The 18,510-nt window shown below is 45.3% G+C and overlaps 1 protein-coding gene and 2 pseudogenes across 3 annotated transcripts in view; all 3 read right to left on the bottom strand.

Annotated features, from left to right (window-relative positions):
• add1 (adducin 1 (alpha)) overlaps nucleotides 1-18,510 on the bottom strand; it is a 169,955-nt gene that overhangs the window by 88,567 nt on the left and 62,878 nt on the right. For all 3 annotated transcript variants that reach the window (XM_070877743.1, XM_070877749.1, XM_070877753.1), the window contains exon 3: nucleotides 1,695-1,857. In XM_070877743.1, coding sequence (XP_070733844.1) covers nucleotides 1,695-1,857 — 163 coding nt within the window. The remainder of the gene's footprint in view (nucleotides 1-1,694; nucleotides 1,858-18,510) is intronic.
• Nucleotides 831-984, bottom strand: LOC139278530 (U1 spliceosomal RNA; annotated as a pseudogene).
• On the bottom strand, nucleotides 985-1,115 carry LOC139278554 (U1 spliceosomal RNA; annotated as a pseudogene).

Here is an 18,510-nt window from a genome sequence, read left to right as displayed (position 1 = left end):
GCCATTTTCACAGGCAGCATCCTTGGCCCAAACACATTCAGCTGCTTCAATGAATTCCCGTCTGCATTCGGTTCAGGAGCAGAGCTGTTCGCTGACAATCCCACAATGTTCAGTTTCATTCATAACTTCAGATATTGCAGCAGCCCATGCCAAAGTCATCTGTGAAAAAAGTACAAATCACCTACACATACACTGGGAACAAAGTGGGCCTACCACTGTCTGTTGAGGTATACAACTTCCAAGCCTTCTCCAATCTGAACAAAATTAATTAACTCCAACTCTTTTGTTTACTGTCTGCCAACCAACCTTCTATTCATGCGGCTACTTTTTCTCTTGGAAAAATCCAAGTATATTGAACAACAAGCTTTGAGCCACCTTAATAATCATCTTTCAGAAGACCATAATTACATTGATTGCTTTCTCTATCAAATTGGATCACTTCAAAAAACTTACATTTTTTAAACGTGTGAATGGAATAGGACTGGCATAATCCTTCTTTAGAGGGGCCTCCAAAATAATGGGAGTAAAACTCTTCAAGTTGACCTAGCCCAAGTCCATCTCGGATTTGAATACTATGCCCTTATCTGGGGAAACTCTTGAACAAGATCCAAGGAAAAGCTAGGACAACCTATCTTTCACTCCTAGTCTTCAACCTCTTTTTACATAGATCTCTTTTCAACTTTCTCTATTTTGTCAATACTAATGTCAAGTTTGTTGAAAAGATTAATTCAATGCCCTATTAAGAAATTATGCGTATCTGGAGAGTTTCCTCTGAATAAAGCTTTCTATCCCCTTCATTTCAACAGGATCTCGACTTCAAGAAGAACACTGAAGTCGGTGGATGACTGATTGCACAAATTTTACAGTCGAGTATCCCGCATTTGGGGACATCGCAAGCGTCAGCACACCCGAAGTGCAATGGGCTAGCCTTGTCCCAGGAGAACCACCTTGGCGATCATGGTTACTCTCCTGCCAGGTAAGTATACACAAATTTTGCAGTCGACTATCCCACATTTGGGGACATTGCAGGCATCAGCACACCCGAAGTGCAATGGGCTAGCCTCATCCTGGGAAAAACACATTCTTGATCATGGTTATTCCCATGCCAGAAGCTTGGGGTGTTTCATCCAGCTGCAAATGCTTCGAACCAATCTTTCCAGATTCCTTTTGTTGCAATCCAATATAGAGATATTTAATGAGTCTGCCATTAGTGTGTTTGTGGCTGGACCTTCAGCAGAAAGGCACTCCTAGTACTGTACTCATCAACTGAGTCAACACTCACTGGAGCCCGCTTGCTGAGGCCGGAGAAAACACTTCATTTTGTATGTGGAGGATGGACAGATAATAAACATTTCTAATCCCCCAAAAAATGAAAAATTGTATTTGACCAGTCAGCACAAAACCAAAATATTAGCAAAAAAAAACTTTAAGATAGCTATTTTCTCCCTTTTCCCAACTGCTCCCACCAATCATGGCCTGTTAAGTGTCTCTCAAACCTCTACCAGCGACATTAATTCTGGTTGTTGAGAGATACACAAGTGCAGTCAAGGGTAACCTATGGCAAGCATCAGTTCTCAGATCTGTGGTTTAAACCTCCTGACAGCAACATTGGAACTCAAATATCAGCAGAAAGTAACTTGATCCCAGTCTTTTAAATGGAAGATTTCACAACCACACAGAATAATTATACTTACTCATGTTTAATGCAGCCATTCCACCTTGTGGTGCAGCAGGGTACATACTAGGTACGTTTGTTGTCATGAAATCTGCAATCTGCTGCAATGCAAGTAGACTAGTGGGAGTTTTTCCTTTCTTGAGTTGCTCTTGAATCATTGATTCCAGTTCTTCACAGAACGCCTAGAAATGAACAGATTTTTTTCAGAGTTCAAGGTAAGAATTATAAGACAATATATTTCTCTCCCCAAGGATTATATACTGATAAATAATTAAAATACCTGCTAACTATAAAATTAAGTACAAGCTGTCACACATCACCACTATTAACCAGAAAATTGATTACACTCTGGCCCCAAAGGACAGAACACGCAGCATTAACAACATTTCACCTCAGTTCCAATTCTTGTTGTACTATAGCAACACTGGGGGAGGGGAGGGGGGGGGGGGAAATCATAGTATACCACAGCCAAATGTTGCTCCCTTTGGTGTGCCTTGCCTCTACCACAAAACATGCAAATAGGCCAGCCATACTAATCCCAAATTTGAAGTAGGGGTTGTATAAAAATAAGAAAGTTTTATTTGGGGGGGATGGGGGGGGGGGGGGGGGGAGGGAGGGGAAGGAGAAGCACTTTTCTATTGAAAAAAAACTTTTATTCGATGAAAAATGGATGAACTCACTTGAAATTTGACTTAAAAAAATATAACCCCTACTAGAATGGAGACCAAAGCCCTGTGAATTACAGGAAGTGCTCCTGTGCATCAGCAGAGCAGCCTAGCAGGGAGGAGCTTACAGCTTAACAGCTGGTGCCAACACAATATGCCAGTGTCTATTAGGTGCCAGAACAACAGGTTGAAACAATTTTATTTACTGAATAACAGAACCCTTAGGGCTGGTACATGGTTGCTGGTAAGTAGATGCAATGTATTTCACATGGCTGCACAGGACCACACACACAAACACTACTGTGCTTTTACACAAAATTCAGTGTACACCTGTATATGCATGTTCTTACACATGCACAGCAGCACTTGAATTTGAGGAAATTGTAACAGATTAGTGTACGATGATCAGTGCAAGGAGGCATTATTTAATGTGCCTGAGTGAAGCTTGCCAGCTAAGTGCAATAATGAATTAAGTTTCTTAAATCTTCTTGGGCAGTCCCTCGTGTCGTAACATATGACGAATGACCTATAGTGCCATCAATATGAAGTACACTGCTCTTGATAAGAGCATAAGAAATAGGAACAGGAATAGGCCATACAGCCACTCGAGCCTGCTCCGCCATTTAATAAGATCATGGCTGATCTGATCATGGACTCAGCTCCACCTCCCTGCCCGCTCCCCATAACCCCTTATCGTTTAAGAAACTGTCTATTTCTGTCTTAAATTTATTCAATGTCCCAGCTTCCATAGCTCTCTCGAGGCAGCGAATTCCACAGATTTACAACCCTCCGAGAAGAAATTTCTCCTCATCTCAGTTTTAAATGGGCGGCCCCTTATTCTATCATGCCCTCTAGTTCTAGTCTCCCCCACATTGGAAACATCCTCTCTGCATCCATCTTGTCAAGCCCCCTCATAATCTTATAAGTTTCGATAAAATCACCTCTCATTCTTCAGAATTACAATGAGTAGAGGCCCAACCTACTCAACCTTTCCTCATAAGTCAACCCCCTCATCTCCGGAATCAACCTAGTGAACCTTCTCTGAACTGCCTCCAAAGCAAGTACCGTATATACTCGCGTATCATGCGACTTTTGAAGACCTAAATTGTAACCTAAATTTGGGGGGTCGCATGATACGCGAGATACAAAATTTGAGGGTGTGAAGTGCTGGCCAAGATTAGGCTGTTCGGCTGTTAAGCAGACCGTATCCACGCTGAATCTCGGCAGGTATCTCCTGGGCTGGATTGCAGCCTCTATTGTCACTTGTACTGTATCTTTGCTGTGGTCTAGAGATCGCCACCCACAACTCCCTCTGAAGTTTGCTGCATTATTAGAGGCTCCATCTATCTCAGCCCATGCTTCTTTTACCCGCAAACACAGTAGAGGCTGTGGCTGAACGACGCTAGTCAAGCCAGCTGGAATGATTGCTATATCGGTGTTCGATTCGCGAACAGCTTTCACAACAGAATCCACTCGATGTTTCATGATTCGGTTGTTAAGGTCTGTATTCGATCGTTGTTATGTGTTAGGGTACTTGTTACGTGTTGGGTACTTGTTAAACTTGTTTGAAAGCCTAGCCTAGTGGCATCTGGTATCTCAAAAAAGTGACTCGCATGATACATGAGATATATGATAAAATCATGTTTTGGGGACGAAAATTTAACGGTCGCATGATACGTGAGATCGTAGGATACGCGAGTATATACGGTATATCCTTTCGTAAATATGGAAACCAAAACTGCACGCAGTATTCCAGGTGTGACTTCACCAATACCCTGTATAGCTGTAGCAAGACTTCCCTGCTTTTATACTCCATCCCCTTTGCAATAAATGCCAAGATTCCATTGGCCTTCCTAATCACTTGCTGTACCTGCATACTATCCTTTTGTGTTGCATGCACAAGTACCCCCAGGTTTCACTGTACTGCAGCACTTTGTAATCTTCCTCCATTTAAATAATAACTTGCTCTTTGATTTTTTTCTGCCAAAGTGCATGACCTCACACTTTCCAACATTATACTCCATCTGCCAAATTCTTGCCCACTCACTTAGCCTGTCTATGTCGTTGTGCAGATTTTGTGTCCTCCTCACATACTGCTTTTCCTCCATCTTTGTATCATCAGCAAACTTGGCTCGTTACACTCAGTCCCTTCTTCACTCAAAGCCGTGGCTCAGTGGGCAGCTTTCTCTCTCTCTCGCCCCGTAGTCAGTAGGTCGTGGGTTCGAGCCCCACAATCCAGGCCAACACTCCCAGTGATAGTACTGAGGGAGCACCGCACTGCCCGAGGGGTATTGCTGAGAGGGCGCCACACCGCTGGAGGGGCAGCACCGCACCGTCGGAGAGGCAGCGCCGCACTGCGCTGTCGGAGGGGCAGTACCGAGGGAGCGCCGCATTTGTCATGTAGGGTTGACGATATCAACAACCTGCATTTATATAACGCCTTTAACTTGGTAAAACGACCCAAGGCGCTTCACAGGTGCATTATCAGACAAAATCGGAGCCCAGGTGAGGCATGAGTTCAGGGCCAGGGGCAGCACGGGCCTGCCTACACTGCGATATGTGTGCACACTAGGTCCGTCCAGCAGAGCTGATCTCCAGTCGTCTTGGTTAACCCTTGTCACTGGATCTAGACCTCGCTCTGTCAAGCCCGTGTGGTGGCTGGTGTGTAACGGCCACCACACGGTAAAAAAAATCCACGCACAGGTATCTTCCACCCTTCAAGGTGTAGTTCAGGACCGAGAAATATTAGGTCCTTCATTGAAACACCTGTGAACTCATTCTTTTTTGGCGTGGAAGCAGGTCATCCTCGTTTCGAGGAACTGCCTATGATGATGAGTCCCTTCTTCCAAGTCGTTACTATAGATTGTAAATAGTTGGGGTCCCAGCACTGATCCCTGTGGCACCCCACTAGTTACTGGTTGCCAACCAGAGAATAAACCATTTATCCCGACTCTGTTTTCTGTCAGTTAGCCAATCCTCTATCCATGCTAATATATTACCCCCAACCCCGTGAACCTTTATCTTGTGCAGTAACCTTTTATGTGGTACCTTGTCAAATGCCTTCTGGAAGTCCAAATACACCACATCCACTGGTTCCTCTTTATCCACCCTGTTCGTTACATCCTCAAAGAACTCCAGCAAATTTGTCAAACATGATTTCCCCTTCATAAATCCATGCCGACTCTGCCTGACCTAATTTTGCTTTTCCAAATGCCCTGCTACTGCTTCTTTAATAATGGACTCCAACATTTTCCCAACCACAAATGTTAGGCTAACTGGTCTATAGTTTCTTGCTTTTTGTCTGCCTCCTTAGGTCCAATAAAGGGTTTGAGACCCCTCCATCCCACAGTGCTTCAAATTTGACTTGATACTTTTTTTGTTCTCAGGTGTTGGGCACTGCTGGCAGGGTCACCTGTATTGCCCATATTTTACTGAAGGTGGGACTTCTTGTACAACCAAGTAGCTTGCTGGGCCACTCCAGAGGGCATCAAGACTCAATCCAGAGCAGGTAGGGATGATACCCTTCCCTGCAAGACATTAGCGAATATTTAGCTTTCAATTCCATTCTTATGGTGGAATTTGAAGTCTCAATTCCTGGGTTTCTTGTCCAATAATACAAGCATGATATTGCCATAGTCATACTCTAAACAATTATACAGCAATCAAGTTTCAAGATATAAAAAAAATTAGATGAGACAAATCGCAGAATTTAGCATTGAAAAGATTGGACAAAAGCGTGAACTGAAACTCTGAGTGATACCATTTTCTCCTCTAGCATGCCAACATTAACATAGTAGACTCAAAACAGCATTGTAATACCCTGTACCAGAATGAGGAACAAAATTAAATGGATTGTTTGAAGCAACAGCTCTACCTGCTCTTGTGGTAAGTAGGAGCAGAGAGAGCTGATGGTACTTATTTACAGAGCCCTCAAAATACAGGCTTAAATGAATTAGGAGTATAATTTAAGACAAGATTCAGTCAATCTAGTTTATCTTATGGTGACTTTCAGTTTGAAAGCTCCAATACCCATTTACACTCTTTAGAATGCTTAGAATATTTATGCCCAATTATTTGTTCGGTTCTGGCAAAGGATTATACCCGAAACATTAACTTGCCATTTCTCCTTCCAGACGCTGACTGACACACAGCATATTTCCAGCATTTGCAGTTTCTTTATCTTCTTATTTGAAACATTATGGGCCCAAGTTTCCACATGATTTGCGCCTGATTTTTTAGGAGCAACTGGTGGAGAATGGACTATCTTAGAAATCGCAATTCTCCACATTTTTTTTTTCTGCAGTTCTAGTGAGGTAGAACATTTCTACTTTAGAACAGAATTTTTTCTTCAAAAGGGGGCGTGTCCGGCCACTGACGCCTGATTTCAAAGTTTCCACAGTGAAAACGTACTCCAAACTAAAGTAGAATGGAGTAAGTGAAGATTTTTGTAGAACTGAAAAAACCTGTTCTACACATTAAAAAAATCAGGCACAGGTTACAAATTAGGCATCCAGAACGAGGTGGGGGGGGAGGGGGGGGGGGAAGGGAACTCATTAAATTCTACAATCAATCCTTATTTATACTTCTACAAATATTATACAAATAAATCCAACCTGAATAAACATTTATAAGCAAAGAAAAGATTAAATAAACCATCTTCCTACCTGTCTGAAAGTGCTTCAGCCATCGTTCAAAGGAAACCGCCGTTTGTTGCCGCGCAGGGGAGGGAGGGGAAGGAGACAGCGGCTTGTTGCCGCGCAGGGGAGGGAGGGGAAGGAGACAGCGGCTTGATGCCGCGCAGGGGAGGGAGGGGAAGGAGACAGCGGCTTGTTGCCGTGGAGGATGGGGAGGGAGGGGAAGGAGACAGCGGCTTGTTGCCGTGGAGGGAGGGGAGGGAGGGGAAGGAGACAGCGGCTTGTTGCCGTGGAGGGAGGGGAAGGAGACAGCAGCTTGATGCCGCCCAGGGGAGGGAGGGGAAGGAGACAGCGGCTTGTTGCCGTGGAGGGAGGGGAGGGAGGGGAAGGAGACAGCGGCTTGTTGCCGCGCAGGGGAGGGAGGGGAAGGAGACAGCGGCTTGTTGCCGTGGAGGGAGGGGAAGGAGACAGCAGCTTGTTGCCGTGGAGGAGGGGAAGGAGACAGCGGCTTGTTGCCGCGCAGGGGGGGAAGGAGACAGCGGCTTGTTGCCGCGCAGGGGAGGGAGGGGAAGGAGACAGCGGCTTGTTGCCGCGCAGGGGAGGGAGGGGAAGGAGACAGTGAGAAGGGAAGCCTCAGTGCTGATGTGAATGTGATTTTATTAAAAATTGTTCAAAAATTAAACAGCTACAAAGAACTACAAAAATAGCCGAGTGCCAGTGTTTTTTTTCACACTGAGCATGCGCGAACGCTCCAACGCGCACGCGCAGCGTTGCCGGCAGGAAAAAAACTAATTTAAATAATACCCGCCCCCTCCCACTTACAAAATCGGCGCGAGTGTAGGCTCCGCCCCCCTGGGCACCGCGCCAAACAGACAAGGAGCTGCAAAGCGCTCGAGAATAGCGCGTTTTTTTTCTGGCGCCGTTTTAGGCGCGAAAAACAGGCGACCAGCTCGGAGGGGCGCCCGTTTTTTATCCTGTGGAAACTTGGGCCCTATATGTTGTGTTCAATCATTTAAAGAGGAAACATAGAAACTTAGAAAATAGGTGCAGGAGTAGGCCATTCAGCCCTTCGAGCCTTCACCACCATTCAATAAAATCATGGCTGATCATTCACCTCAGTACTCCTTTCCTGCTTTCTCGCCATACCCCTTGATCCCTTTAGCCATAAGGGCCATATCTAACTCTCTCTTGAACACATCTAACGAACTGGCATCAACAACTCTCTGCGGTAGGGAATTCCACAAGTTAACAACTCAGTGAAGAAGTTTCTCCTCATCTCAGTCCTAAATGGCTTACCCCTTATCCTTAGACTGTGACCTCTGGTTCTGGACATCCCCAACATCGGGAACATTCTTCCTGCATCTAACCTGTCCAGTCCCGTCAGAATTTTATATATTTCTGAGATCCCCTCGCATTCTTCTAAACTCCAGTGAATACAGGCCCAGTCGATCCTTCGCTGCACTCCCTCAATAGCAAGGGGAAGGGTAGTACGCTCCCTTTTCATAGGAAAAAATGTTCATATACTCACCTGAAATTTGACATTTATATTAAAAAAAACTCCTACTGACTTAGTTATTGCGCTGATGTTAATATGGGAAGTTATGGTGCATTAACAAGCAGGGAGGACGATACCAAGTTAAAACGTACAAACCCACGCAGACGGACAGAAATTTTCCAGGACAACTAAACATGGCTTTATATACAGATCCATAACAGAAACCGAAATATGAAAGTATATAAAGATATAGTAAGAACATGACAGTGATCCATATGTTTAAACGAATCAGTACTGAAGTAAGGAGTACATTCAGTACGAATATCTTTCTGCATGAGAAAAACTTGCATTTCCAAAGTGCCTTATCATGTAAAAATGTCCCGAAGTGTTTTGCATCCAATGAAATACTTTTTTGAAGGAAGGACTGCTTTATATAGCAACCACAGGCAGCAAATTCCCCCAAACAGCAAAGAGATGAATACTTTTTTAAATTATTCATGGCGTCGTTGAAAGAGAAATGTTGGTCAGGACAGAAGTATTCTATGCTCTTTAAATAGTATAACAGAGTCTTCAACGTCCACTTGAGCCACCAGAACAGGCATACGGGGATTTGGTTTATCGTCTATACAATTAAGCACTCCTTCAGTATTATACTCAAGTCACAGACTGCATTGAGAATTTTTAACCCTGGTATGGGTCTCACACCCACAACCTTCTGACAAAGGTCAATGCTACAAACTGGACCAAGCTCATTAGAGAACATACCAAATAGATGCATCTGGAAACAAGGCTAAGCTCAGATGCATTTAGTTTGACCCTGGCAGACAAAGTATACGCCAAAAGCTCTGCTTTAGTTCGATAAGGTTAACTCTGCAGTTAAAATTCTGCATGTAAATTCCCCAAATAAGGAACAGAGGAGCGTAAGGAGCAGAGTCCCAGGTGGTATTTGGGAGAGAAATCGACAAGATAAGAAAAGCAGTGTATGAAGCTGCACCAGTAGTACTACTTCTGCAGTTTTCAGACCGATACAGAATGCTGGAAGTGCAACTGCAACAACTCGTGTCCTGGTATCAACACAGATTTGGCATAAGTGCCTACAATTCTTGTGGTCAAAAAGCTTGGTCAAAGGGGTAGGTTTTAAGGAGCATCTTAAAAGGAGAGAGACATAGAAAGGAGGTTTAGGGAGGGAATTCCAGAACTTAGAGCCTAGGCAGCTGAAGGCAAGGCCACCAAGGTTGTGAATCTTTGGAATTCTCTAACCCAAAGGGCTGTGGATGCTGAGTCATTGAGTAATATTCAAGGCAGTGATACACAGATTTTTGGAGTCTAGGAGAATATGGAGATCAAGCAGGAAAGTATTGAGGTCGAAGATCAGCCATGATCTTATTGTACGGCGGAACAGGCTTGAGGATGGCCTGCTCCTGCTCCTAATTCTTATGTTTTTATATTCACTGAAAATCAAGGAAGTGCAAGAGGCCAGAATTGGAGGAGCGCAGAGCCTTTGATATATAGTGAATTAAAATTGAGACGGCTAACTTTCTCAGGATATTCTTTTTGTTTTGGTAATAGACTTGGACTAAAACGAATACATATGCATCTTACTGCTTGCAAATTATAGCATTGCAGTTATTGAGTTATATTTTTAGATTCAGAAACACTTCACTTAAAAAGAGACACGGCAGTCATGAAGTGTTTGGTAAACCTGATTCATTGTCATTTTCATCACAATATCATACGAAAATAATGCACTGATATAGTGCCGCAAAATATGCCATTGCATTATGTGCTGGTCCCAAAGAGATGGTTTGCTAGAACATCATGGAGATAGCAAAATAAAAGCGATTTGCTGATAATTCAAGCAACCAATATAATTACAACAGCTCTTTAACCTAGAAATAGAGTTGCCAAATATAGTCCCCACTGGTTATAGTGGATGCATTGGTGTTAATGCGATTTGCCCATGATATGAAGTGGATGATTAAAAAGGGTAGCGCTGCTCAGACATCAACTTTGGATTCAGAATGCCAGCAAATGGCGTGAACCAACTGAACTAGAGAGTGTAGGAGCTGAACAAATTTTAACCACACCTGCAAATAAATCGAAAATAGATTTAAAATAACCTTATACATTACAGGGGATATATTGGATTGAATTTTTGCACCACAGCAGTCCGTTATGTCTCCACTGTAAAACTCAGTAATCTAAATCTGCACTGTTTTCTCTGGCTACGAATGCCAAACTTTGTCCACCTTTCTTAAACATCCCAGTCTGGTTCTCAGGCAGGCTGCTTCATAGCATGCCACAATATCATAACCACAGTGTGAACATCTCTCCGTGTTACCAGAATCTCTTCACTGTTTTCACCCAGGTCCTGTTCTCCCTAGTCATCATTTTGAGCTCACATTACACTGACCATCTCTTGTATGTCATTGGTGTCAGTTTCAGGTGGAGCGTCATGGTCACAAAGGTGACAGCTCAGATGTGTGTGTTGGTAGCGAGGAACACAAGACTAATATTACTTAGTCCAGAGACTAGAGGATGTCCAGACAAGTTATCTAGAATCAGGATAAATTTGGTGGTACTCAGTTTGTGATCCCAGAAATGTAACCATTCAAATGCTCACATTCACCCAGGCAGTTTTACTCGTATGGTAAGCCACAGGCAGTTGCTGAATGCCTCTAAAACATTAAGGGTTTCACGATTTATCAACAGATCGCAATTTTCAGTGCCATTCATATTGCAGCAAACAATGACGGAAATCCTTTCCTTAGCTTTTTTTGGCACCAGACGATTAATTCAGCTCTGCAAAGTGCTTCAGCCAACTGCTTGGCTTTTTGGGCTAGAAGGATGCCATTGATAAGCACATCTTCCCACGCACATTCTGAAATCAGTGCAGAAGTGTCTCCCTTGACTTCCCCATCCTTACCCTTGTGCTTTCTTTTTCTGTCCGGGTTGAAATTTTGATGCCGATCAGTGTACTACAAGTTGGCAACAGTAGATTTTGGAAGACTGAGGGGCTATGCTTGGTCACGTTGGTTTACCTTGGGCAGCTCATCCATCTTGTTCAGTAGGTCAATTTCCACGCTAAAGCTAATTACTTGCATCTTAACAGCCATACTTGCCACTGCAGTTAGTGCTGAATAGCACAAATTGTAATATGTCTCTTTAGAGGGCATTAAGCACCCACAGTAAATTGCAGCTTAACGAGGGCGAACTGCTGAGTCTACCCAAAATAGCTAGCGTGCCTTTGTAATTCACATTGCCGTGGGCAGTATAAGTGGTGGGAACCATAATACTTTCCATTGCATTTCCGTATTTTTTTTTGCCATAGCAACATTTCAGATAAGTTTCACAAACTGGATGGTTGAGTTGAAGATAACATTACACAGCAGATGTTAAATATCCAGGAATCAAAGCTGGATGCGCATTTGCAGAATAAGCCATCCCATTACTCAAGGAACAAAGAGCAAGTAAGTATGTGCTGCATTAAAAAAGGAGGCAGACAAAAAGCAGGAAACTATAGACCAGTTAGCCTAACATCTGCGGTTGGGAAAATGTTGGAGTCCATTATTAAAGAAGCAGTAGCAGGACATTTGGAAAAGCAAAATTCAGTCAGGCAGAGTCAGCATGGATTTATGAAGGGGAAGTCATGTTTGACAAATTTGCTGGAATTTTTTGAGGATGTAACGAATAGGGTGGATAAAGGGGAACCAGTGGATGTGGTGTATTTGGACTTCCAGAAGGCATTTGATAAGGTGCCACATAAAAGGTTACTGTACAAGGCAAAAGTTCACGGGGTTGGGGGTAATATATTAGCATGGATAGAGGATTGGCTAACTAGCAGAAAACAGAGTCGGGATAAATGATTAATTCTCTGGTTGGCAACCAGTAACTAGTGGGGTGCCGCAGGGATCAGTGCTGGGACCCCAACTATTTACAATCTATATTAACGACTTGGAAGAAGGGACTGAGTATAACGTAGCCAAGTTTGCTGACGATACAAAGAGGGGAGGAAAAGTAATGTGTGAGGAGGACATAAAAAATCCGCAAAAGGACATGGACATAGGCTAAGTGAGTGGGGAAACATAGAAAATAGGTGCAGGAATAGGCCATTCGGCCCTTCGAGCCTGCACCGCCATTCAATGAGTTCATGGCTGAACATGCAACTTCAGTACCCCATTCCTGCTTTCTCGCCATACCCCTTGATCCCTCTAGTAGTAAGGACTACATCCAACTCCTTTTTGAATATATTTAGTGAATTGGCCTCAACAGCTTTGTGGTAGAGAATTCCACAGGTTCACCACTCTCTGGGTAAAGAAGTTTCTCCTCATCTCGGTCCTAAATGGCTTACCCCTGGTTCTGGACTTCCCAAACATTAGGAACATTCTTCCTGCATCTAACCTGTCTCAACCCGTCAGAATTTTAAATGTTTCTATGAGATCCCCTCTCATTCTTCTGAACTCCAGTGAATACAAGCCCAGTTGATCCAGTCTTTCTTGATAGGTCAGTCCCGCCATCCCGGGAATCAGTCTGGTGAACCTTCACTGCACTCCCTCAATAGCAAGAATATCCTTCCTCAAGTTAGAAGACCAAAACTGTACACAATACTCCAGGTGTGGCCTCACCAAGGCCCTGTACAACTGTAGTAACATCTCCCTGCTCCTGTACTCAAAATCCCCTCGCTATGAAGGCCAACATGCCATTTGCTTTCTTAACCGCCTGCTGTACCTGCATGCCAACCTTCAATGACTGATGTACCATGACACCCAGGTCTCGTTGCACCTCCCCTTTTCCTAATCTGTCACCATTCAGATAATAGTCTGTCTCTCTGTTTTTACCACCAAAGTGGATAACCTCACATTTATCCACATTATACTTCATCTGCCATGTATTTGCCCACTCACCTAACCTATCCAAGTCACTCTGCAGCCTCATAGCATCCTCCTCGCAGCTCGCACTGCCACCCAACTTAAGTGTCATCCGCAAATTTGGAGATACTACATTTAATTCCCCTTGTCTTAATCATTAATGTACAATGTAAACAGCTGGGGCCCCAGCACAGAATCTTGCGGTGCCCCACTAGTCACTGCCTGCCATTCTGAAAAGTACCCATTTACTCCTACCCTTTGCTTCCTGTCTCAATCTACATTAGCACACTATCCCCAATCCCATGTGCTTTAACTTTGCACATTAATCTCTTGTGTGGGACCTTGTCGAAAGACTTCTGAAAGTCCAAATACACCACATTAACTAGTTCTCCCTTGTCCACTCTACTGGAAACATGCTCAAAAAAATTCCAGAAGATTTGTCAAGCATGATTTCCCTTTCACAAATCCATGCTGACTTGGACCTATCATGTCACCTCTTTCCAAATGCACTGCTATGACATCCTTAATAATTGATTCTATCATTTTATCCACTACCGATGTCAAGCTGACCGGTCTATAATTTCCTGTTTTCTCTCTCCTTCCTTTTTTTTGGCTGTTGTCATGCAGAAAAAAATCAAAGAGCAAGTTATTATTTAAATGGAGAAAGATTGCAAAGTGCTGCAGTACATCGGGACCTGCATGAAACACAAAAGGATAGTATGCAGGTACAGCAAGTGATCAGGAAGGCCAATGGAATCTTGGCCTTTATTGCAAAGGGGATGGAATATAAAAGCAGGGAAGTCTTGCTACAGCTATACAGGGTATTGGTGAGGCCACACCTGGAATACTGCGTGCAGTTTTGGTTTCCATATTTACGAAAGGATATACTTGCTTTGGAGGCAGTTCAGAGAAGCTTCACTAGGTTGATTCCGGAGATGAGGGGGTTGACTTATGAGGAAAGGTTGAGTAGGTTGGGCCTCTACTCATTGGAATTCAAAAGAATGAGAGGTGATCTTATCGAAACGTATAAGATTATGAGGGGGTTTGACAAGGTGGATGCAGAGAGGATGTTTCCACTGATGGGGGAGACTAGAATTAGAGGGCATGATGTTAGAATAAGGGGCCGCCCATTTAAAACAGATGAGAAATTTCTTCTAAGGGTTGTAAATCTGTGGAATTCGCTGCCTCAGAGAGCTGCGGAAGCTGGCACATTGAATAAATTTAAGACAGAAATAGACAGTTTCCTAAACGATAAGGAGATGAGGGGCTATGGGGAGCGGGCAGGGAAGTGGAGCTGAATCCATGATCAGAGTAGCCATGATCTTATTGAATGGTGGAGGAGGCTCGAGGAGCCGAATGGCCTACTCCTGTTCCTATTTCTTATGTTCTTATGTTCTTAAATGAATTATGTGGTCTCAGAGCCATGATATGGTGAAGAAACGCTACAAGCAGTACTGATAAAAATGTTGAAACATTTCAGAAAATTCAAATAATTTAGCTTGAAGTTAGTCAGATTAAATGGATCGGCTAAGGAATGGTAGAAGGATTTTCATACAAGTTGTACACAATCAAACAGGAATATAATTAAGGTGGAGATAGACAGATTTTTGAGCGATAAGGGAATAAAGGATTATGAGGGGGCGGGCAGGGAAGTTGAGCTGAGTCCATGATCAGATCAGCCATGATCTTATTAAATGATGGAGCAGGCTCGAGGGGCCAAATGGCCAACTCCTGCTCCTATTTCTTATGTTCTTATGAAGCACATGGACAAGAGAGATATCCATGAATATGAAAGAAAGACTTGCATTGGATGCTCAGTGGTCGCCTTTCATGACCACGGGACATCCCAAAACGCTCTACAGCCAATGAAGTACTTTTTTAAAAAAAAGTGTAGTCACCGTTATAATGTAGTAAAATGTGGCAGCCAAGTTGCGCACAGCAATTTCCCACAGACAGCAATGTGATAATGGCCAGATCATGTTTAGTGATGTTGATTGAGTGATAAATATTGGTCAGGACACTGGGGTAACTCCCCTGCTCTTCTTCAAAATAGTACCATGGGATCTTTTACGTCCACCTGAGAGAGCAGGGCCTCGGTTTAATGTCGCAACTGAAAGACGGCACCTTCAACAGTATAGCACTCCCTCAGTATTGCACTGAGTGTGTCAGCCTAGATTTTTGTGCTCAGTCGCTGGAGTGGGACTTGAACCCACAACCTTCTGACTCAGAGGTGAGAGTGCCACCCACTGAGCCGCAGCTGACACCGAATATGGGGGAGTAAAGAAAGAAAATTATTTGGTTGCAATTATTCACCCATATCATCTAGTCAATGTGAGGTTGTCAACAACTAAAGCTAATTGTAGAGTAGGATGCATGTCAATGGCAGTTAACTACAATTCAGAACATCCTGCTGGAGCTAAATTTAGAGCATGTATAATTTTGTGATGTGGCAGAAGAGGTTCTAGGACACAAGGCCCGAAAAAAAGTGTTGATAAATTATTTTCATTCGTTAAGATGTCACACAAGAGGTTATTAAACAAAATTAGGGCTCACGGGATTGGTGATAATATACTAGCATGGATTGAGGATTGGTTAATGGACAGAAAACACAGAGTAGGAATAAATGGATAATTTTCAGGGTGGTAGGCTGCAACTAGTGGGGTACCGCAAGGATCAGTGCTTGGGCGCTAGCTGTTCACAATCTATCATCATCATCATCATCATCATAGGCAGTCTCTCGGAATCGAGGAAGACTTGCTTCCACTCTTAGCATGACTTCTTAGGTGGCTGAACAGTCCAATACGAGAACCACAGTCCTCATCACAGGTAGGACAGATAGTCGTTGAGGGAAAGGGTGGGTGGGATAGGTTTGCTGCATGCTCCTTCTGCTGCCTACGCTTGATTTCTGCATGCTCTCGGCGATGAGACTCGAGGTGCTCAGCGCCCTCCCGGATGCACTTCCTCCACTTAGGACGGTCTTTGGCCAGGGACTCCCAGGTGTCAGTGAGGATGTTGCACTTTTTCAGGGAGGCTTTGAGGGTGTCCTTGTAACGTTTCCTCTGCCCAACTTTGTCTCTTTTGCCGTGAAGGAGTGCCGAATAGAGCGCTTGCTTTGGGAGTCTTGTGTCTGGCATGCGAACAATGTGGCCTGCCCAGCGGAGCTGATCAAGTGAGGTCAGTGCTTCAATGCTGGGGATGTGGCCTGGTCGTTGGTGCATCTGTCCTCCCAGGAGATTTGTAGGATCTTGAGGAGACATCGTTGGTGGTATTTTTTCAGCGATTTGAGGTATCTACTGTACATGGTCCATGTCTCTGAGCCATACAGAAGGGCGGGTATTACTACAGCCCTGTAGACCATGAGCTTGGTGGCAGATTGGAGGGACTGGTCTTCAAATACGCTTTTCCTCAGGCAGCCGAAGGCTGCACTGGCAGCCGTGTTAAATCTCGTCGTCAATGTCTGCTCTTGTTGACAAGAGGCTCCCGAGATATGGGAAATGGTCCATGTTGTCCAGGGCCGCGCCGTGAATCTTGACTGGGAGGGAGAGGGGGAAAGAGAGGGGGAAAGAGAGGGGGAAAGAGAGGGGGAAAGAGAGGGGGAAAGAGAGGGGGAAAGAGAGGGGGAAAGAGAGGGGGAAAGAGAGGGGGAAAGAGAGGGGGAAAGAGAGGGGGAAAGAGAGGGGGAAAGAGAGGGGGAAAGAGAGGGGGAAAGAGAGGGGGAAAGAGAGGGGGAAAGAGAGGGGGAAAGAGAGGGGGAAAGAGAGGGGGAAAGAGAGGGGGAAAGAGAGGGGGAAAGAGAGGGGGAAAGAGAGGGGGAAAGAGAGGGGGAAAGAGAGGGGGAAAGAGAGGGGGAAAGAGAGGGGGAAAGAGAGGGGGAAAGAGAGGGGGAAAGAGAGGGGAAAGAGAGGGGGAAAGAGAGGGGGAAAGAGAGGGGGAAAGAGAGGGGGAAAGAGAGGGGGAAAGAGAGGGGGAAAGAGAGGGGGAAAGAGAGGGGAAAGAGAGGGGGAAAGAGAGGGGGAAAGAGAGGGGGAAAGAGAGGGGGAAAGAGAGGGGGAAAGAGAGGGGGAAAGAGAGGGGGAAAGAGAGGGGGAAAGAGAGGGGGAAAGAGAGGGGGAAAGAGAGGGGGAAAGAGAGGGGGAAAGAGAGGGGGAAAGAGAGGGGGAAAGAGAGGGGGAAAGAGAGGGGGAAAGAGAGGGGGAAAGAGAGGGGGAAAGAGAGGGGGAAAGAGAGGGGGAAAGAGAGGGGGAAAGAGAGGGGGAAAGAGAGGGGGAAAGAGAGGGGGAAAGAGAGGGGGAAAGAGAGGGGAAAGAGAGGGGGAAAGAGAGGGGAAAGAGAGGGGGAAAGAGAGGGGAAAGAGAGGGGGGAAAGAGAGGGGGAAAGAGAGGGGGAAAGAGAGGGGGAAAGAGAGGGGGAAAGAGAGGGGGAAAGAGAGGGGGAAAGAGAGGGGGAAAGAGAGGGGGAAAGAGAGGGGGAAAGAGAGGGGGAAAGAGAGGGGAAAGAGAGGGGGAAAGAGAGGGGGAAAGAGAGGGGAAAGAGAGGGGGAAAGAGAGGGGGAAAGAGAGGGGGAAAGAGAGGGGGAAAGAGAGGGGGGAAGAGAGGGGGAAAGAGAGGGGGAAAGAGAGGGGGAAAGAGAGGGGGAAAGAGAGGGGGAAAGAGAGGGGGAAAGAGAGGGGAAAGAGAGGGGGAAAGAGAGGGGGAAAGAGAGGGGAAAGAGAGGGGGAAAGAGAGGGGGAAAGAGAGGGGGAAAGAGAGGGGGAAAGAGAGGGGGAAAGAGAGGGGAAAGAGAGGGGAAAGAGAGGGGGAAAGAGAGGGGAAAGAGAGGGGGAAAGAGAGGGGGAAAGAGAGGGGGAAAGAGAGGGGGAAAGAGAGGGGGAAAGAGAGGGGAAAGAGAGGGGAAAGAGAGGGGGAAAGAGAGGGGGAAAGAGAGGGGGAAAGAGAGGGGGAAAGAGAGGGGGAGGGGGAGGGGGAAAGAGAGGGGGAGGGGGAGGGGGAAAGAGAGGGGAGGGGGAGGGGGAAAGAGAGGGGGAGGGGGAGGGGGAAAGAGAGGGGGAGGGGGAGGGGGAAAGAGAGGGGGAGGGGAAAGAGAGGGGGAGGGGAAAGAGGGAGGGGGGGGGGAAAGAGAGGGGAGGGGGAAAGAGAGGGGGAGGGGGAAAGAGAGGGGAGGGGGAAGAGAGGG

The sequence above is a fragment of the Pristiophorus japonicus genome, chromosome 1 (assembly GCF_044704955.1).
Source record: "Pristiophorus japonicus isolate sPriJap1 chromosome 1, sPriJap1.hap1, whole genome shotgun sequence".
NCBI classification, from domain to species: domain Eukaryota; kingdom Metazoa; phylum Chordata; class Chondrichthyes; family Pristiophoridae; genus Pristiophorus; species Pristiophorus japonicus.
Note: the sequence above shows the minus strand (reverse complement) of the source record. Positions and strands in the feature narration are given on the sequence as shown.